Source organism: Myodes glareolus, chromosome 10 (genome assembly GCF_982192425.1).
Source record: "Myodes glareolus chromosome 10, mMyoGla1.1, whole genome shotgun sequence".
NCBI lineage: Eukaryota > Metazoa > Chordata > Mammalia > Rodentia > Cricetidae > Myodes > Myodes glareolus.
This window is the reverse complement of record NC_142035.1, coordinates 14,459,910-14,481,819: the sequence shown is the minus strand read 5'-3', so window position 1 is coordinate 14,481,819 and position 21,910 is coordinate 14,459,910. Positions and strand designations below refer to the sequence as shown.

At 45.7% G+C, this 21,910-nt stretch overlaps 1 protein-coding gene across 1 annotated transcript; it reads left to right on the top strand.

Annotated features, from left to right (window-relative positions):
- Positions 1-2,334: 2,334 nt before the first annotated feature.
- Positions 2,335-6,270, top strand: LOC125404741 (WAP four-disulfide core domain protein 6A-like). The gene is made up of 3 exons (XM_087911403.1): positions 2,335-2,445; positions 3,469-3,597; positions 6,104-6,270. Exons 1-3 carry the CDS (start codon positions 2,355-2,357, stop codon positions 6,268-6,270), a joined length of 387 nt encoding a protein of 128 aa, XP_087767529.1. The 5' UTR covers positions 2,335-2,354.
- The last annotated feature ends 15,640 nt before the right edge of the window (positions 6,271-21,910 follow it).

The following is a 21,910-nucleotide window of genomic DNA, read 5'->3' as shown; positions in this document are numbered from 1 at the left end:
GACAAAATGGGTAAGAATCGCCCAGAACTGTCTCAAGGGGTAAAGGCTTGCCTGAGTAAATAGTTCAATCTCCAGAACCCACATTGGGGGTGGGAGTCAGGAATGTGGTACATATTGTAACCCCAGACCTTGAAAGGAAGAGACCAGGGATCCCGGGGCAGTCTGGCCAGTTAGTGTAGCCTACTTGGTGAGCTCCACATCAGAGAAAAACCCACTCAAAAATAAATAAATAAATAAATAAATAAATAAATAAATAAATAAATGTGGGTGTCATCTGAGGAACAACACCCAAGGTTGTCCTCTGACTTCCAACCTGTGCACACGCATGAACACACACACACACACACACACACACACACACACACACACACACACACGGTGTAGGGACTAGAGAAGAGAGAGAGTATAAAGGCTGAGGGTTTCAGGGTTTGTCTCACTCAGGGACGGCCTGCAGTAGGCCACTGTGATTTTAGCTGTCCAGCCTAGAATTAGGATTCCAAGTAAAAGAATGTGTCTGGAGTGCCACCAATACACTTACCTTTTAAGTCCTTCATACAGTTTCCATATATTATTGTCTTTTAACTTCTGGTGTTTGGGATAGTATTGTCCTCGTGCACGGTTTGAATTAGATGTAGTTCACCTTTCTCTTCCCCCTTTCTCTTCCTTAGTGTTCTCACTTCTCAGCATTTGCTTTCATCTTTAATGGTGACCTCACTCTTTTGGAGCATCTCACACATTACCCTTTTCTTTTTAAACTGGGCAAATGATGATTATGCATTTTATGGAGTAGAATGATATGTGAGGAGTGTACATTGTGGGACAATTCAAGATAGCACATCATTGGCTCAGGTATCATTGTTTGTAGTCAGAACATCAGATCTATTCCATTGGCAACTTGGAAACCTACAGCACGTATGAGTAACGGTGATCCCCATGAGGCACAAAGATCTTAAAACTGACTATACTTTCTTTGCCTGGTTTCTGTGGAAGACACACCTGGGGAAATGGAGTCCAAAGGTAGCAGGTAGAGCACTCACCATGGGGACCTAAGGTGAAGACTCCGGAACCCATGGGAAGTAGGAAGAATGCAAGCAACTGTAAGGCCAGTTCCAGTAAGACCAGTAAAAAGCAAATACCCTAGAGGCTGATGCAGAATACTTGGTACAGCAACAAACTGTGAGGAGACTACCTCAAGCACGATGGAAGAGGAAAACCAACTCTGGAGACTGCCTTCTGACCCATCCCCGGCTACACACACCTTACTGCATTACTCCATATAGAAGGCATATCCAGGGCAGGAGTTGGGCATCATGGCTCAGGGCTGTAATAACAGATATTCAGAAAACAGGAGGATTACAAATTCAAGGCCAGCTAGGTCAAGGTAGGGAGCTGGAGGGAAAGGAGACAGAGACTCAGGCAGAGTCATTGAAAAAGAGAAAAAGGACACACAGGGCAAAACCCACAGATAATTAGGCCAGAGAGGCAGACAAGATGCAGTCAAGGCAGGATGCAGCTTGATTGGTCTGGTGCTGTTGTAGCATGCCTGAAGCCCCCAGCCCCAGTCCCACGTAAACCGGGGGAGGTGATGCAGGTCTGTAATCCCGGCACTGGGGAGGTGATGCAGGTCTGTAATCCCGGCACTGGGGAGGTGATGCAGGTCTGTAATCCCGGCACTGGGGAGGTGATGCAGGTCTGTAATCCCGGCACTGGGGAGGTGGATACAGAAGGGGCAGAAGTCGTCTACTTCATAGCAAGTTTGAGACCAGCCAGGGATAGACGGGATCCTGTCTCAAAAGAGAGATGGGTGGAGAGAGGAGTAAATGGAGAAAGAAGGGAGGATGAGGGGGAAGGAGGCAGGAGAAAGAAAGCATTGCTGGGCTGTGGTGCACGCCTTTAATCCCAGCATTCAGGAGGCAGAGGTAGGCGGATCTCTGTGAGTTCGAGGCCAGCCTGGTCTACAAGAGCTAGTTCCTGAAGAAGAGAGGAATCACAGAGAAAAAGGACTAGGGTATTCCCAAACGCCAATTTGTCCCTGGAAAAGGAAGGTTCTGGAATCACATAACCTTGCTAAGAGATTCTAGGAGACCCCAAGCAAGTGCACCCCTTTCCCTAGTAGGCCAGAGAGTCAGAGATCTCAGTTTGCAGAGGCCCAGACCAGAGAGTCAGAGGCCTTTCCTCCACAGTGTGACTGTGGGGACAGCTAGGCCACGGATGGCCTCCGGGAGGGAGCATGACTGGCTCGTGTCCAGAGTTGCTTCCTTGACAGCTGGGGCACAGAGCCTCAGAGCAGAAGCCGGAGCCACTGACCAGTTCCACCCAGATTAATGCCTCTAGCCAGACAACTGCTTCTTAAGATGAGACTCTGGGAACTTCTGCCATTCCTGGTTCCCTTCATCTTCTTGTGGGGCATCCAGGAACCTGAGCTGGCAGAGGGGTTCTTTATGAGTAAGTACTGTTCTTAATATGGAGAGAAGTAGTTTGATGGGGTCAAAGAACAAAACACACTGCAGATGAGAGGGTTTTCCCAGTCCCAGACCCTGGTGGGAGTGAGATGTTTGGGGTCACTGTTTCCCCATCATCCTGGAGAGGTGCCCTGGCTGTGACAGCTGATTCCCCACCTTTATAAGGAATTCTTCATAGAGGTGCCAGGACCAGTGTACATTAAATGGACTTTGGAGATCAAATAGTCAAAGGGATCTCTATTTAAGGATGAGCCTCTCCCTAGCACCACCCCAGCAGCTTCCTCGCCTGCCCACTGCAGCTCCCCAAAGCTTTCCTGTATCCACAGGATCTTACCTGTGTGCTGAAGAACAGCCTCCAGGGTCCCTTCAGAAGGTGAAGCAGGGAGATTTCATCCTTATCAGCTAAAACACACTGAGCACTTGAAGGTTGTGGGTAAAGTGAGTGATCAGGAGGACGTGTGACAGGAGCAAATTCCAGGTCCACTCCTCAAGAACTGTGTGACCCTGCGCAAGTCCACAGAGCCTCCCATGCTCTGGATGCCTCTGCTCGCTCCTTGGGACACTTTAGCAATATTAATCACTGGAAGTCCTTTATCAGTAGTAATCACTGTTCTTTTAGTCCAGGCATCTTGACCAAGGCTTTTCAAACTTTGTTCCATTAGCCTTCAGGATGACAATCTAGGCAAACACTAAGCTACAGGGGCCAACGAAGGCCAAAGCCAAATGATCAGAATAGTCCCAAAGGAGCAAGTCCCTCTCTGGGGAATCTTGTAAGGGTGGAGAGAGAACTAGAGAAGGTTCTGGGGGATTAGTTGCTGAGTCACTGCAGGGGGCGATGGGGCCAGTGCTGTGAAAACCCTGAGTCCCTGAGGGTTGCCTCTCCTAGCGGCAGGTGAGGAGCCAACAGGCTTCCTCAGCTCTGCAATGACACTCTGGAACTAGGAAGGCGGAATAATATCTCCTTCAACTCCTCAAGGGACCACATTTTCTTCTTTTCCTATAGAAGCGTGCCCAAATTACAGAGCAACGTGTAACTATGAAGAAACAAAAGAGTGTTCAAGGCACAGACACTGTTCAAATAAGCAAAAGTGCTGCCTGTTTGGCTGTGGAAAAAAATGCATCGACCCCAACATAGGTAACTGTTCGGTTCGCTGAATTGCTTGTACCCTCCTATTTTGGTACTGCCATGCCTTCTGGGTCTCACTCCTGCCTTCCTATGCTGGTACTGCCATGCTTTCTGGGTCCCACTCCTGCCTTCCTATGCTGGTACTGCCATGTCTTCTGGGTAACCCCTCCTGCCTTCCAATGCTGGTACTGCCATGTCTGCTCCTGGACCACTGAGGGTTAGCGTTTGACCACAATTCTCACGGCGTCTGATTGGCGCAGATTTTGACAGTAATGGACAGAGAGAGACTGTCCTTGTCCATTTTTCTTCCATATCAGTATATGAAGGAAACAATATCACTTTTCTTTTTAAAGAGAGATTATTTTTATGTGAGTGAATGTTTTAGCTCAATGTATGTATGTATGCACATCAAATGCATACAGTGCCTCTGGAGGAAAGAAGAGGGCATCATAGCCCCTGGAACTGATGGTATAAATAGTTGTGAGCTGCCATGTGGGTAATGGGAACTGAACCCAGGTCTTCTGAAGGGGTAGTAAGTGATCTTAGTGAGCCATTTATCTAGACCTGGCCTTTTCATTTTGAACCTCAGTTAATCCTTTTATATGAGGCATATTGTTACTGAGTCATGTGACCCCTTAACTACACTCAGGTGCTGTTCTGAGATGCCAAGTAGCTACCAAAGTCTCATCAAACAGCAAAAACACGTCTGGCTGTTCATAAGTTGAGACAGGTGTCGGGTATTTGCCGGCTTGTTTGTCCAGCCCTCGGACTGACATAAAATCCAGGATGCCTCCCCTCATCGCCTTAGCCTCCTATACTCTTTTCTCTGCTCACGTCCTTGAGCTCCACGCAAGACCCTCAAAACTACTCACCCATTTTATCAATCAGCAAATATTTACGGGTGCTCGTGACACCCAGAATGGGCTCCTCAATGAGGCCACCAAAGCATTTCCTGGGGAAGCCATATAGGACTTGGAATCTGAAGGACAGGTAATGTGCAGGGAAACAAGGGAGGAGTAGCCTTCCAGACACCAGCAAGTGCTCACGGGAAAACCCTGTGCTAGGAGGCATGTGATCAGGCGTGGAAATACTGGGAGGTGGGTTCAGAGAGCACTCGGACATCCAGATGTGATCCTCCCTGTGATCCTAACCCCCGACTGTGGTCTACTCAGGTTCTGGTTGCTGAATCAGGCAATTAAGGCTGACCTCAACCTTGACATCTTCCTGCCTCAGTCTTTGGGTGTCTGGGGTTCTAAGCACACACCACCATATCTGGTGATTCATCTACACTTAACTCCCTCTCTGGTGTGTGCCATCAGGGACTGACTTCACCTCTCCAAGTCTCATACCCTCTACCTGCACAATGAGAACAGAACGAGGGCTGCACACCAGAGGAAATGTCAACATGTGTCAAAGGCCAAGGCCCATGGCCAACACTTTAATAGCTAAACTTGCGTGATTGTAATGGTATATTTCAGTGGTGAAATCAGTTGTTCATTAAATGCTTAAGTTTGGGATCTTTTCTTCCTTCCTTCCTTCCTTCCTTCCTTCCTTCCTTCCTTCCTTCCTTTGTTTATTTATTTCTGAGAACATTCCTGAAACATCCATTTCTTGCCAAAGATCTGCTTAGAACGGCTGTACCGGGCTAAGGTACAGTATTTGTTCACGAAGAACTCAGTTCTCCAGCAGTCAGAAAATATGGAAAAATCCACAATAAATCTTCATCGCAGACATAAAACAGATGCATTAAAATCAAGAGATAAAGCATGGACCCAGGAGACATCAGAAAGGCATTGATGCTGGGAGTGTTTAGATATTGCAGACACGGTCTTCTATATAGCTCAGGGCAACCTTGAAATCACTGCAATCCTCCTGCAGGAGGATTCCTTCCCAAGTGCTGGGATGTCAGGCAAATGCCACCATATCTGGCTACTGGAAGGGTTCTGAAGAATGAATAGAGTGTGCCGTGCTAGCCAGAGCAGCTCGGGCATTGAGCAGGTGTGAAGGCGCGGAGACTGGGGAGTAGGCTGACTTTCAAGGATGATTCGAAAGGATGAGCGTTAGGAGCAGCAAAAGAGAGAAGCTGTGGAGAGGGAGGACTTTGGGGTTGGAAGATAACTGTCCTGAGCCAGTGCATCAGCTCCTCTGACGTCCAGAGGACTGGAGATGTTTTAACTTAGATGGTGGCCATTCCTGGCAGAGAGGAAAGAGACGGCCATCCTTGCCGTTTATGAGACCAAGTCATCAAGCAGTCATTGTTCAGATGCTGAGGAGAGACAATGGCCATGTCTGCTCCTGGGACGGTCGTGTCCCAACAAGCAAAGTGGTTCTTTGTGTTGTCACCCTGCAGCTGAGAAAAAGAAGACCAAAGAGGCTGAAGTGACTGGTCAAATTCCCACAGAACCGGAAGCATAGCTCTGAGCTAGACAAAGAGAGCAGTGGACAGAGGAAGGCGGTGGGGTTGTTCCTGAGGAGACAGGCATCCAAATATCTGTCTCCCATGATTTCCCCACAGACGTGTGCAGTCTGCCCCAGGATTCTGGTCCCTGCTTGGCTTATTTTCCACGCTGGTGGTATAATAAAAAAACTGGGCTCTGTACCCAATTCATCTATGGTGGTTGCCAAGGGAACCTTAACAACTTCCAAAGTGAAAGTATCTGTACATCCATCTGTAAAAAATGACGTAAGTGCTAAAGGACCCCAACCTGCAATTTGAGCATCAGTCCTTTCCAAGGCCTGGGCAGTCCTGGAAGTGCAAATGGAAGGACCTGGAAAAGAGGGGATAAGAGGGAGGCAGTGGGCTAAGGGAAGCCTGCAAGTCTTGGGGGAGCAGTGGGAAAAGAAAGGACACAGGAGCAGGGAGCACCCGACCCAACTCAGAGGAGGAGCATGTGAGCTGCCATGGTCACCATCCTGAATTAACAAGTATAAAGTGGTATAAATTAGAAGGCAAATTACTCTGAGCTCAGCACACCCATCACTTCTGGTTTCCCTGCTAGCCCGAGGATGTGAAAATCATCCCATTCCCTTCCATTTGCTGAAAGATCTGGTTCCTATGGTGACTGAAGCCAAGCATCTCCATCCTTACCCTTGTGTCTTACAGATCTGTCTTCCTGGATATGATAAGGATGAACTGCAGGAAGCTCCAGGTCTTGGCAATTTGAGACTTCCTTCTGTGAGTCCAAGGATACTCTAGATTGGCTGACAGCGGCCAAGCCTTAGCCACTAAGACTCTGGCTGCTCCCACAACAGAACCGCAGAATTTGCTTATTCTCTTTCCCTCACCCCAGCGTCTCTTCAAACGTAATGTTCTTCAATCTTTCGACCCCTTCTCAGTGTAAGACCCTGTGACCTCAACTTTCAGGGCTCTCATTTATTCCTATGAAGACTCTAGTTCCTCCTAATAAAGGATCCTGTGAGTTCTAATGTCTCAGAATCTGAATAACTCCTCTGTTGTCTACAGGTGTTCACATCTATTCACAGCCCTTTGCATGCAGATGTTCACTTCTGTTCACAGCCTTCTATGTGCAGATGTTCATGTCTGTTCAGAGGACTCAATATGCTATCCCCATCTTGGTCCCCTGTATAAATTCTCAGATAACAATAGTGTTGTAAGGGGGCTGCTTGTTTGTCCTGGCCTCTCAGAACTGAAATAATCACACAGAAATCATATTATTTAAATCACTGCTTGGCCCATTAGCTCTAGCTTCTTATTGGTTAACTCTTACATATTAATTTAACCCATTTCTATTAATCTGTGTATCACCACATGGCTGTGGCTTACTGGCTAAAGTTCTGGCATCAGTCTCTTGCAGGGCTACATGGCTTCTCTCTGACTCTACTCTTCTTTCTCCCAGCATTCAATTCTGTCTTCCCTGCTTACCTAAGTTATGCCCTGCTATAGGTCCAAAGCAGTTTCTTTATTCATTAATGGTAATCACAGCATACAGAGGGAAATCCCACATCACGACAGATTATAAATCTTCTACTAACAGCAAAAAGAGAAGTGTGAAAATCATGACAATTGTGGAACAGGGGAAATGTATCTATCCTGCAATGCTAAAGGACTGAGAAAGAGAAGAGACAGCACTCCTAAAACTGGGGGCTCGTTTAAAAAATGCTTAGAAATATAGGAGAAAATATCTCAAGTAAGAATAGAGTTCACCATCTACTTTTTAAAGATTTAGTTTGTGTGTGTGTGTGTGTGTGTGTGTGTGTGTGTGTGTGCAGGTGCCTGCAAATGCCAGAAGTAGAGACCCCCTGGGGCTGGAGTCACAGTGATGTTGAGCCATCGGAAGTGGGTGCTGGCTATGACACTTGAGTCCTCCACAAGAGCAGCACATGCGTTCAACCCTGAGCCATCTCTGCGGTCCCTTCACTCTGCTCTTACCTGTGAAGAACTTCCAACCAAGCTTCCATTAGAACTGACTTTTGGAGTGTTTATGAGATGGTTGCTTGGGGGTGAAAGTCCTTGTCAGGGATAAAGGTGTTTGCTGTGACTGGCAGACGGTGTGTGTTCAATCCCTGTAATACCCACAAAGTGGGATGGGAAAATCAACGCCACAGCGTCATTTTCTGATGTCTACTTTTATTTACACTCTGTTACACACACTGTGTCTCTCTCTCACACACACAGTTACATACACATCATACACATAAACAGTAATAAAAATAGTGGCAGTTAATTTCATTAAAAAACATTTTTTTTCTGCCTGCAGGCACACCTCGCTGGTAAAGTCTAGCATTTTTGAGGGACTGGCTTCTGTCCCCAGCAACACACACACACACATACACGGTGTGTAAAATGGGGAAAATTGTTTCGTTTTTAAATATTTTTTTACATTGCTTCACTTAGTGGGGGCGTGTGCCATGGCCGATGTGTGGCAACACTCAGGAGTCAGCTCTTGCTGGCCCAGAAACTGAACCGGATGTTTCTGGGTTGGCAACCAGCACTTTTTACCTGCTGAGCTATCTGGCAGACTCTGAGAGTCTTGTTTTCTATTTCAAACGTGTTTTCTCACATTCCTAGAAACTTTCAGGCACGTGTTTTTCTGGCTCAATACGTTGAAAAGGTTGCCTCCTTCCACATCCCTCCAGAGTCAGGGATGTGAGCTCCAGAATCAAACCTCTAGCCTCGTGCCTCAATGTCAAAGGAGCTCGCACAGTATGCAATGGGATTAGTCCTTGCAGCTATTATTACGTCAGGAGCAACTTACTACACTAAACATATATCACTAATCCCCAACTAAATATGTTCCTAACTTAACTTCCTTCTGTGTGGATGCTCAAAATGCTGGCGTCTGTTCTAATGCACCTGACCCAGGAGAAGTGTGACGGCAGAGTGGAGGGGGACAGGTTGACTGACAGCAGTTAGAACCTCTTAGATAGCACCGTCATTTAACCACGAAAGCACAACAGCCAGGGTCCTTTCCAGAATCATTCAGTCTTCTCAAGGGAGGGCGCTGAGGCTGTGATGGACCAGCCTGCCTCCGTAGGTTTATGATTAAACTTCTGTTTCTCAAGGATTAGGCTATGCCCCACCTGTAACTTTAACTACAAATGGTTCTGTACTTCCTGTTCCAGGAAACAGTAACCATGTCTTTGTTGCATACAGTTGTTTATAACCATCTTGCAATCCCACCTCTCTTTCAAAAGGTTGCTATGACCACCCTGCAATCATGTCTTTGTTCAGGAGGCCATTATGACTAACTTGTTATGCTTATGTTCTGCCCCTATGACCCAACTTATTTTTCCCACCAAACCCCCATTTGGAAACCCCTTATCCATGAGCGATAAACATCTTATCTCCCCCATGTTCAACGCTGATCTCTTGAACCCCACCTTAGGGGGGAGGCAGCCCGTAAACATAAATTTAAAAAGCTTGCTTTAATTAACTGCCTGCTTTAATTCATTTAGCCATGATGATTTGGGACAGTGGTATTTCTCCTCAGATCTTTGGGGTTGACAGCTGGAGTCCTCTTCATGGTAAATCTGCATTTGAAGTTGCTTTCTGGGGTTGTAATAAAGATACAATTGCACAGTGTCTGCTAGAACCCCCAAATCAAATATTATGGGTGAGACAGGAGGAAGCAAAGAGGAACTGAAGAGGAACAGAGGAGGAAGTCAGGTGAAGGAAGAAATGGTACAAGACAGCATGGCAGTCTTGAAGCAGGGAATCAGTGTTGTCCCATGTGCCTCTTACCCATGAGTGGGGTCTAGGCCCCTTCACTGACGCTAGGTATGCTCTGCTCTGACCAATAAAACAAAACAAAAATGGTGTGTCATGTGACTTCCCAGGAAGATGGAGTTCTACTTCCTCTGAGTCCTGGGGGTGCCGGTGGGGGACTGGTGAGGAGCACCTGGGAGCAGGTGTCATGGGAGCACTCTAGTCATGGGAGACAGCTGCATTAGAGAGGCTCACAGGGGTGGGGGTAGGGCGCCTCTGATTGGCAGAGCTGGATAAGCTCCAAATGATGGACCATCAAGTAAGCGGCTCAGTGCCGTGGCTTCTCAGATCAGGTGAAAATCCCACGAAGAAAGTGCCACACGGACTCCACCAAATCACTAGAAAACTTAAAAGATACAAGCCGCTACTTCACACAAGACGGGAGGGACCCAGAAGCTGTCCTCCAGCTTCCAATAAAGATGTGTGAGTCTGCAACCCCTACATGCAAACTTACGAACAAACTTTCAAAGATTTAAAAAAAAAATATTCTTGTCTAATTGAAATGTTGTACATCTTAAAGACCTTATACATGTGTGCAATGTATTGCACATGTATATCGTCGGTAGGTTCTTATCGTCTCGCTATGGTGCGTGAGCAAGGGTGATGGGAATAACCTGTGCTTAGTCCTCGTTCTCTCATATTTGAGCTGATCCATTCCATGTTCTCTCCACGCTCCCTTCCTTCACCCCCCCAAACAGATCTTCCATCTCTACCCAAATTCTCTGATTTTTGTCCATGAGGTACAAATTCTAATTAGTTCTGCCCTTATGTGCCCCTGTATGGGGTCATCCACTGGGGCATGGGCAAACGACCAAAAGCCACTTACCACACTTAGAAAAGTGGCTCTTCCTCCCTTGGGAGCCATCAACTGTCATGAGCTTCTCAGCTGCGGGTGAGACATCAGGAGTCAGTCCCTGCTTCATGTTGGAATGTTTGAGTAGCTTGATCTTGTGCCGGTCTTGTGTGGGTAACCACGGGTACAGTGTGGGTAACCACGGGTACAGTGTGTTTGAGTGTGTAACAGTCATACAACCTCCCGAAGTTTGCCTTTTACAGCACACCCACAATCTACCCTGCCCCCCTCTACCACACTGCTCCCTGAGCCTTGGGTGTGGGGCTGGAGGTAAGGCAGGGGCTTGATAAAGACATTCTATCCATGGCTGAGCCCTGATTGCCACTTATTCTCGGCATTGTCAACAGTTGCGGGTTTCTGAATTTGATCACCACCCACTGCAAAAAGAAGCTTCTTCTAGTCAAGCTGAGAGCAGCACAAATCAATGGGTATAAACATGCATAGCTAGGGGACTGGAGAGATGTCTTCACAGTGAAGATCACTTGCTGCTCTTGAAGAGGACCTGTGCTCGGATCCCAGCAGCCACATAGCAGCTCAAGACCGTCTGCAACTCCAGTTCAAGGGCTCTGATGCCCTCTTCTGACCTGTGTGGGCACCAGGTACACACGTGGTGCACATACACACAACCATCCAAAACATTCACACACATAAGGTAAACATTACAAACTATTTTTTAATGTACTTTTAGAATATAGTTTGGCAGCTTGGTCAAGGAAGTTGGTTTATAATTTTCTTTTTTGTTGTTGTGTCTCCACTTGACTTTGGAGTTAGAGTAATACTGGATTTTAAAAAGAACCAGGTGGCAATCCTTCCTCACTAATGAATTGCTGTTTTATCTTCAGCTCGTTGGTTGTGCCTTAATCTACTACTATTTCAGCCAGCAATCGCAACTCTGCAGCTTTTCTGGCAGTGGCCTGGCCACTTAGGCCACAGCCTGGTAGGATTCTGTTCCTGCAGGCACTGGCTCTACCACTGCTTCTAAAGGTAGCTTTAACTAAATTAAATCTCTATCGTTCTATTTATAAGTAAGACTTGAGAGTCAAAAGCTGGAGTGAAAACCTGCTAGTTCAGAGAGGTTGAGTAACATCTAGCTAACCTTCTCTCCTTGCTGGCATCTCCAAAAGAACATATCCTTCTCCTCTGCCAAACAATAAATGTCGCTGCTCCAAATCTCTCCTTACTCTTTCTGCTCTCTCTCTCTCTCTCTCTCTCTCTCTCTCTCTCTCTTCCACAGGTTCCTGAAATCAAAGGACAAAGTATAATCAGTTCTCTTGTAGAATGAACAGTTGTAATGAACAATGAGTTATTACTTTCTTTTCAACTTCAACAATGCTATATATGTATCACATATAAGTGTGTGAGTATGTGTGTACATGGGAAAATACTCAACTTTATCCTGATTGAGATGGCTCTACCCTGGGACATTCTACCTACAGATGCCCAGGTCATTTAATTAGGGTTCCATGGCCTCATCAGGTCATCCTTGGAAAATGGTGCCTTCTTTGGTCTGCTTAGATCTGGTCTTCATGATACCCTGCTCTGGGAAAATCCTCAGTATTGTGCTTGGACATTACTCCCCATGGCAGGCCAGTCTGGCAGCTACATGGTCTCAGTCTTCTTGGGCTCTGACGCTGCACACCTGCCTGTACATCCTTTGGGTCATGTTGGGGTTCCACCGCATTTCCTGGGTCTTGCTCTCCCACATACCCCTCCTTCAGCTACCACATCCCTCCTCAGTTGTGAAGAACTTCCTAACCCTGACCAGACCTCAGCTTCTTCACTAGGCTGTTCTTCTACATGAGTATCTTCCTCACAGGACTAAGGAGCTCATCCTGTACCAGGCTGTCCCCCTGGCCCCCATCTCAGGTGCATGCTTTTCTCATTGTCCTCAGGACAACTTTCCCTTGGCACTGTTTCCTGCTCCTGCACTGAGCACTCTCTGGTTCTGCTCCGAGTGCCAGCCACCCTCCTACACAGATGCCCTCCGGCCTGTCCCAGGTCTGACTCCCACATTGGGCCCCCAGTGCCCTTCTCCTGGGGGCAAACATCTACCTTGATCTGCCCTATCTAATGGCGTTAGGGTTGACGAGTTCTGTATCTGAGGAGAATAAAAAGGCAGAAAGCCTTTTTTAGAACATGTGTAAAAAATGATGCTAAAATATTTGCTAAAGATTAATGTTCAACCTAACAAATGTATGAAGTGTTCACCCACTAGGCTATCACTGAGTCAAAAGAAAGAGCACCTTCCACACCCGAAACACATTGTTTCTTTCCAGGTCTCACATCCTCCCAAAGACTCTTAAATTAATATAATAACCTCCTTTGCTCTTTTCTTCATATTTTCAAAACTATGCTTCCCCATACACATATGTTGGTTTTTTGACAGATAGGGTTTCAGATAGTGTAACTCTGACTGTCCTGGAACTCACTCTGTAGACCAGGCTGGCCTTGAACTCACAAATATCTGCCCTCTTCTGCCTCCCGAGGGTTGGGATTAAAGATGTATGCTACCACCATGTTCGGCCAAACATATCTTTTTAATTATTATTATCATCTCCTTCTGTTCTGTGTAAACAGAGTCATTTGGAAAACACAATTTTGTTTCTGGGTGTGTGTGTGTGTGCGTACGTATGTGTGCACGTGTATATGTGTGTGTGTGTCATTTTTATTCCTGTGCCATGTATTGTACAGTTACCCACAAATCTCTATTCTGCCATCTAGATTGTCTACAATTCTTTTCACATGTGCATATGTGTGTTGTGTGCTGGCATCCATGTGTGTGTGCATGCTTGTATGTGCAAGTGAACATGTGTGAGAGTGTGTGCTTGTGGAGGCCAGAGGTTGGCCCTAGTGTTTTTTCAGTCATTTTCCACCTTATATAATGAACAGGGTATCTCAATCAAACCCAGAGCTTACCAATTCATCCATCAGCTCTGCCTCCTAAGCACTGGGGTCACAAGCAGGAGACCATGCCCCACCCAGCATGTGTCTGAGTGCTGGGAGTCCAAACCCCAGTCTTTACTCTTGTTCAGCAAGTACTTCACCATGGAACCATCCCCCAGTCCTGGGTTGCTTACATTTCTCAATACACAAAATTCTGTGAGCAGGTGTGTGTGTGTGTGTGTGTGTGTGTGTGTGTGTTCCACAGGTGGGGCTTCTTGAAGGTTAAATACCCGAGTCCAGGGTAGGTAGGTTGCACAGTTTTTCTGTCTTCAGCTTCTGGATGCCAAGCTGTCTCCCACAGGGTCTTAAGAGTTTGCTGCCTGCTGTTGATAGTTGAAGGTTCTGTTGCTCCATTTCTAGGGCATCTGTCAGGACTTCTTCATGTTTGCCATCCTTGTAAGAGAATCGACATAGCCCGGAGTGGTGGTGCACGCCTCTAGTCCCCACACTTGGAAAGCAGAGGTAGGCAGATCTCTGTAAATTTAAGGCCTGCTAAGTCTACATGGCAAGTTTTTAGCCAGCCATTGTCTACATAGAGAATCCTTGTCTCAAAAAAGTATACAAACAATAATTATGAACACAATTTGAATTTTTAATATTTATGTAGCTAAGTCTCTTCTTTTATCTCTATTAGCCATGGAGATATTTTCTCATAAAATTTCCTATTTAAATTTTTTCTTTCCTTCTCTGAATTTGTCCAACTTTTCCTTGCCAACTTCTGGATCTAGCCTTTTGGCAGTTGTAAGCATTATAAAAATTTCCAGCCAGGTGATGGTGGCACACTCATTTAATCCCCGCACTCGGCAGACAGAGGCAGGCAGATCTCTGTGTGTTCAAGACCAACCTGGTCTACAGAGAGAGTTACAGTACAGCCAGGGCTGCACAATGAAACCTTTCCTTGAAAAAAAGTTCCCACTATCAAGAGGAATCTCCCAAGATTTTTATTGGCTTATTCGATTTACATATTTACATTATTTATATATAATATTTTATAGTTTTTTTCAATGTTCTATATTTTTGGCATTGGATACCAAATCCAGGAACATATATAACAGCCAAGCTCTATACCACAGAAACACATCTCCAGCCTTGAACAACGTGGTTTTTTAAAATCCCTCTACCTTCTGTATCCCAGATTCTCAAATCTCTTTTCGCTACGTTTCTTCATCACTTTTAGCTTGTAATTATTCCTTTAGAGAGATTTGTTTGTGGCCCACCTTTCAGGGGTAGCTGATGCAAAGGCCTTGTTTGTTCTAACTCTCGAATATTTCCCACAGGGTGTCCTAAGCCAACTGAAGAGATGTTTGGAACAAACATTTTAGAAGTATTCTGCTGTCTCCAGGTTCCCACTACTATTCTGCCGAGAACACTTTTGTCAATCAACTAAGTTTGTCTTCGGTTTTGTTCTGTTGACACATGGATACATTATATCTCTAGGCATTGTATTTGGTGTTTTTAATGTATTTTTATCATTTTGCTTTCTCTTTCACCTCTGATATGGTATTAGCGTTCTCTTTAACCTATGTTCATTTCATGCTAAAGATATTGATTTTCACTGTTTTATTAAAATGCTTTTATTACTTGCAAAAATTATAGATATGCATATTGTATGTATCATATTGCTTTTCTGAACCCACATCAAGGTGCAAAAACCCACAGAAAGGAGGAGAACACTCCTGGTGGCCAGGTTTGTGCAGCAAGACCTTTGCCAGTTTAAAGCAACCAGCTGACCTCTGTCACCATGGAACTGAGAACTTTAATGTTTAATATCAAAAAATTTCAAGTACTTTTATTTGTTGGTCATTTGAATGCCTTGTTCTGAGACCCGCTTGCCATCCAACCTTCCTGTGCATAAATAAGAAACATAAAAAAGAGCAGTGCTTACTCGCTGGAGAGATGACTCAGCGGTGGAGGGCACTGGCTGCTCTCCCAGAGGACCCGGGGTTCAGTTCCCAGCATCCACATGGTGGCTCATGGCTGTCTGTAGCTCCAGTTCCAGGGGATATAGCACCTTCATACAGACATGCATGCAGGCAAGGCACTAATGAACATAGAACAAAAATAAATTAATCAAAAAAAAAAGAACAGTGCTTTAATTTTTACCAATCAATTGTTTTAGGCATTTTACTGCACTGTTAGGAAGTAATCACACCATCACAAACTTAGTTAAATTTATGAGCATTGCTGGTTGAGACAGTTTTCAAAATGTCCATACACTGATCTTTTTGTTGTTGTTACTGCAAAAATATACATTAAAATTGTTTGCTGATCAGTCCTGCCATAAATGGCCAATCAGGTAACTTGAGAGCACTGGTTCTCAGTTTTCCTGACACTGCAACCCTTTAGTACAGTTCCTCATGTTGTGGTGACCCCCCCCCCACCAACCACAAAATCGTTTTTGTTGCTACTTCATAACTGTAATTTTGCTATTGTTGCAAATCATAATGTAAATATCTTTGTTTTCCAGTGGTCTTAGGCGAACCCTGTGTGAGCCCAAGGGGATTACAGCCCATGTGTTGAGAGCCAGTACTTTAGACAGACCGAGACCGTTCCAGTCAGTAAGGCTAACATCAGATGGCCTGGGGGTCCCACCCACACCTTTGAATACTAATCTCCTGTAGCGAATAAGGCTCTGGAGCCAGGCAGCCACAGGTTCCTGATGTTCCCTAGTGCCCGGGAGGGGAAGCGAGAGCACTGTCCGCTAGCCCTTCCTTCAGTGACTTCTCTCTAATGGCCCAGCACAAAACAACGCATGACTTTTGCCTAGAGCAATTGCTTCAAGCTAACTCAGTGCAACTCTAAGGGTCTGGCCCCGGTCAATGCCCTTTCTGCCTGGTACACCTTCCTGATCCAATTCCTCATTAATTCTCCAATCTTAACCTTGCCTTGTGACGATGGACGTCATTTGGGAAGCTCAAATACTGCACTGTAGAGGGTTTTGGAGTAGGGTCTTGCTGAGTGGACTCGTATAGGCTCAACTACCAGTTTGTGCCAATTTATTCTCCTTTAGTGTTTTTGTTTGATTGCTTTTTTTTTTTTTATTTGTTTGCTTGTTTGTTTGAGACAGGGTTTCTTTGTGTAACAGCCCGGGCTATCCTGGAACTAGATCTGTAGACCAGGCTAGCTTCAAACTCAGAGATCCGCCTACCTCTGCCTCACTATATTATTTCTTAAGTGACTTTTTTATTGCTGTTTTATGTATGTAAATGTTTTGCCTGGATGTGGTGCACCATGTGCAAGCAGTGCTTAGGAGACCAGAGGAGGGAGCTGGATCCCTTGAAATTGGAGTTAGAGATGGCTGTGAGCCTCCACGTGCCTGCTGGGGATTGAACCTGGGTCTTCCGCAAGAGCAGCCAGTGCTCTTAACTGCTGAGTCATCTCTCCAACCTCCCCTTTTCTATCTTTAACCAAGTGCTTGAGCTGAGCAGATTTATAGGGACAGCAAGAATAAGGGGTTGTCAAACGGGATGCGTGGTTCACAGCTTGGCACCCAGCTTGTCATTCCGAGCAGGAGAAACGGGGTGTTCAAGCCTTTGATTCCGAGCAGGAGAAACAGGGTATTCGAGCCTTTGATTTAGGTTTTCCTGCTCCTCACCCACCCCTTCCCCAACCCCCTACTTATGTTTATGACTTTCACTCCACTGTACACCATTTCTGTCTCATCCTTTGGGGTAAAACAAAGCATGCCTTCTTCCAGAAGGCTACCATAATGCCACACCCCGCAGAACACCCCGTAAGCCAAGGAACGAGGTCCCTTCTTACCACACCCCTTTCTGACTCCTGTTTGAATCATGACTTTATCCTTCCTAGGACTATATATCAACAGTGACACCTAGTGACTCCTCCACTCAGGTAAAGTGCGTTTGGACACAATCTTCAAATTGTATGCTCTTGACAACCCTCTGAATGTTGTTTATTCTTTCTGTAGCATTTACTCACATTTGAAGAGACCCCTGTAAACCCCTAAACAGTCAAATGAACCATACTGACAAATCGGGTATTTTTTAAGAGGAGAACTTATATAGGATGACCAATGCCATCTTTCAGTTCTAAATCATTGATGTTGCCATCTTTAAGTAAGATTTTGCTTCCATGAACTAAGAAGCAGAAGTAGCTTGTGGGGGCCGACTAGAATCGAGAGCTTGAGATAACCTAAGGAAGGGGCACACCCAGATGTAGAGAATTCAGAATGCCAGTGTCCTCACTTGTCAAAAAGGCATCCCATGTGGAAGCAGTTTTCTCTGTTACATTATATCCATAAGCAGTGATAAATAGGTCGAGGGTTCTTGGTGAGCTCTAAAAGGTGGGAAGGTAGGGAAATCCAAACCAGGAGGCAGAAGCTGGGGACTGGGGAAGGGGTGGAGTCAGAGGAAGTAGTTAGGGAAGCAGACAGTCCTAGAACCATAGTCAAAAGGACGGTCTGTGTTCCTGGAACAGCTTATTGGGGAGGGGTGTAAGGCTGCTGCTGAAATAACTTCAGGATTCGGTAGGAAGAGGAAACATTGCTCTGGACACCCTCAACCCCATCCGCATCTGATTCACGAGGATGATCTAACAGGTGGTTGTGTTGTGGTCTTCTAAGACGTTCCACTAAGCTTGAGTTCTTGATGGTGACTTACGGTACAACCATGGGCATCACATTGCCGGTTTTACGACAGGACTTTGCACCTGCTAGAGGAGAGAGGGAGAGGCTGTTAGTAGTCAAATGTGTAGAGAAACAGACTTCCCTCAGCATAACAATCCCAAATCTGTTGCCCGTTCCTATGCTTTCCACCATGGCAGACTCTTAATGCTTGGGAACCATGAACCCAAACCTAAACTATGATTGTGTCTTCTCTGGCCCCCTCTAGTGTCTGCCTGCTATATACCCATCTTCTGAGACTGCCCCGTACTTTGGTTTATTTCATTTTAGATTATGGCTTCCACGGGGTATGTGTGGTTCTGGGGAGCTCCAGTAGAGCGTGTGAAACAAAACCCAGACCCTACAGCAGACCCTCTAAACACGCTGGAATGTTGGAAATATTTTTTAATTTTCTCTTTCCGTCTCCAGGAAGAAGCAGGTTGTTGGCAGTTTGCGGAGGCATGCGCACCGAGCTATGAGAGGATCCCGAGAAGAGGATGTTGGGAGTGCTCCTGGGAGCTCTGGTGTGCCGGTTTCGCATGCTTTCAGCTGCTTTCTGAACTTCTCAAACATGTAGTTAAGATGCGTATTTATCCTGAATTGGTGCTCTGGAGGGGATCCAGGCTCACTATTGGAACATCTTTCTGGTGTCACTCTCTGACTGGTCAGTTTTAACCTCTTCACAGGTCCACATGCCCTGAAAAACGACTGTCACCATTTGGTCTTTGCTTCCTGTCTTAATCTGCTTTGTCCCTGAGTTCCTCCATGACTGCTTCTGCATGGACACTTCACTGTTTTGGTTGCCTTTCAGTTTTTCCCCCCTTCTTTTCAAAGTCATGTTTTCAGGAGCACTCCAATTTATTTATTCTACACTTGGCGGCCGGTATGACGCAATCTGCAGAACTGCAGCTCATGTTGCACAAACATGTACACTTCTTTCTCTGTGTTGCGGATGCACTGGCGGCTGTGATGTCACCAAAGACATGCTGTTCAAATCATGTTCTTTGTTCTCTCCTAGTGCTGCAAATTTTCTAGCTTACACACACACACACACACACACACACACACACACACGAACAAAGGCAATTCTCTGAGCTTGAATTTTCTCAGGGGCAAAAAGCAGATAACTGTCAGGAGGCGCCCTATCAGCATCTTTATGGCCCTGGGGAGATGTGGCCAGAAAAGATGCCCAGGTGGCTTCTGGGAAGCTTCTAAACTCTAAAAGGTGAGAAAGGAAGTGTGTTAAACTGTATTTCTAAGTGTGGCCAGTTAAGCTAGAAGTTTGTAATCAATAAATGCAGAAAAATGGGAGGAAACGCGACAGCGCTGTGCTCCCTGAGTACTCCCTTTTGTTCCACGGAGGCTGTTTATGGTGGCCATGGCAACCGGGGCAAGCTGCGGAAGGAAAATGTGTGGTGTTTGATCTGCACTAGCATTTTCATCAGTGTAGCTAGCTAAAGGGTACTTTTCAGATCTGAAAATTACTTCTATTGTTGGGTCCACGGGGGATGACACAAAGATGGGGACAGACCACCAAAGTCTAATAAACCAGAAGCAATTTTTATTCCAGAAACCAGATTCCAGGAAAAATAAATAAATAAAATAAAAAAATCTCCATGGGGCACTAAAAGCTTACCAGCTAGCTGAGACCACAGTCAGGGATGGATTCTGTAAGGCTGTGGCAAAGGCCGGTTTCTGAACCCACCTTTTTTGACTAGGGGCACCAGGCATTAGGTCTGAACAAAGGCATTTTTACAATCTCGGGGTAAAAGTCAGATGCCTTACTTTACAAACTTCATTAACAGAGTTTTTCAGTTAAACTAATGTTTGTACTTAATTTATTATCTTCCTTGGTACTTCCAGGTCGTGTTGCTGAAGCCCTGTGCTCTCCCCTTAGATGCTGTCAGTTTCACACAGCAGGGAAAATGTGTAACCCAGAGGTCATATATCTATTGCCTAAAACTTAACTCAGCTCACATCTGTCTTTAATCAGGGATGGCCGGGGGTGTTAGGCTCCCAGTCTGCAGAGAGAGGTTTTGGCCTTGTGAACAGAGCTATGGGTTGTAAAGCGGAGTAACCCACTGTTAACAGTTAATCCTCAAGCTGCTGAGAAAGCTGCTGACAGTCTGTGCTCATTCTTCTAGGCTTACAACTTTATACTTCTTTATTTCTGTATTCTTGTTTCTGGAATCTTCATTTTTATAATTTTATTCTTGGACCCTTCATATCACCCTTCATAGTTAGGACAAGGGGGAATTTAAGGTTATATAGTACAAAATTCATGAGCTAATGAATTCCAAACCAAAGCCCAAGCAAATGGAGGTGCGTGTCCTTAATGCCATCCATATGAAGGGGATTTAATAGCTTTTTGTTAGGGTAGAACTGGGGCTAACTGAAGTTAGCACTTTCCCAAGTCAGCTATAGGAGAATTTAGGGCACCAGTCTCTTTATCATGAAGGACTAAGAATCAAACGAGCCCGGACGTGCCACCCCTATCTTAAAGGTCCAGAATGTGAACCATAGGAAGGACTCCTCTCCTCACAAAATGTCCTGCCAAGAAGAAGATAACTTCAGGGAGCTGGCTTCTACGTTCATCTCAGGGAATGAAGCGGAGATTAGACCGTGGGAACCAAGGCTATAGACTGTGTGACTAAATTCCCACCCGAGGACCCACAGAGTGGGAAAAGGTGACCAAAAATACCAGTACATGGGAAAAATTGTGCTCAGTAATCTATGCACTGCTAAATCTTGCCCCAAAAGAGAGTGCATATGGCTTCGCAAGAGATCTACTGTAAGAATCAGCCATTATACAAAAGGTGGTAGGCCCAGCGCCTTGCGACTGAGTTTATCTCCATCAGAACACATTTGTTCTGGTGGGCCAGCCTTCTGCTTTAATCAGCTGGAATCTCACTGAACAATTCTTGCAGACTGCAGCAACTGTGTACCAAATTACTCTTTTGCTAATATTGACCAACCAACATCTTTCTTCCTTTGCAGACCATAAAGGTAGGGAAAAGACCTGATTCTGAAGCAAAATACCCAGCCCCAAATGAGGACTTCCCTTCCCTTCCCTTCCCTTCCCTTCCCTTCCCTTCCCTTCCCTTCCCTTCCCTTCCCTTCCCTTCCCTTCCCTTCCCTTCCCTTCCCTGGTGCTTTTCACCCTTTGTTCCTTACTTTGTATCATGAAGAAACAGTCGCTGTCCCTCCAAAGGGCTCCAGGATCTCTCTCTTTTATTTCTTGTGCCCCTGAACCATTCATTGTCTTGCTTTGTCCCCCTGAGTTCTAAGGCACTAACCAGTACGCGACGAACCACATCAGTCTCTGCTGCACTATATTGCAAACTTCTCCTTGGGCTGTATGTAAAGTAGACAGAAGCAACAGTCTGACTCATGCATCTGAGGAGGACTGTCTTGAGCTGGGAGATGGCTCAATGGGTGAAGAGCTGGTGGTACCGGCCCGAGGACTAGAATTCAGATCCCAGCACCTGTGTAAATGCCTGGTGGGTATGGGAGCTGCCTGTAATGCCAGAGTTCAGGAGAAGCCATGGAGCAAGGTGTTGGTCCCTAGACTAACAGAGTCAGAGAGCTCTGGATTCAGTTAAGAGACTTTGCCTCAATGAACAAAGTAGAGAGTGGTTGAGGAAGACACGACATCAATGTAAAGCCTCCCTACAATACA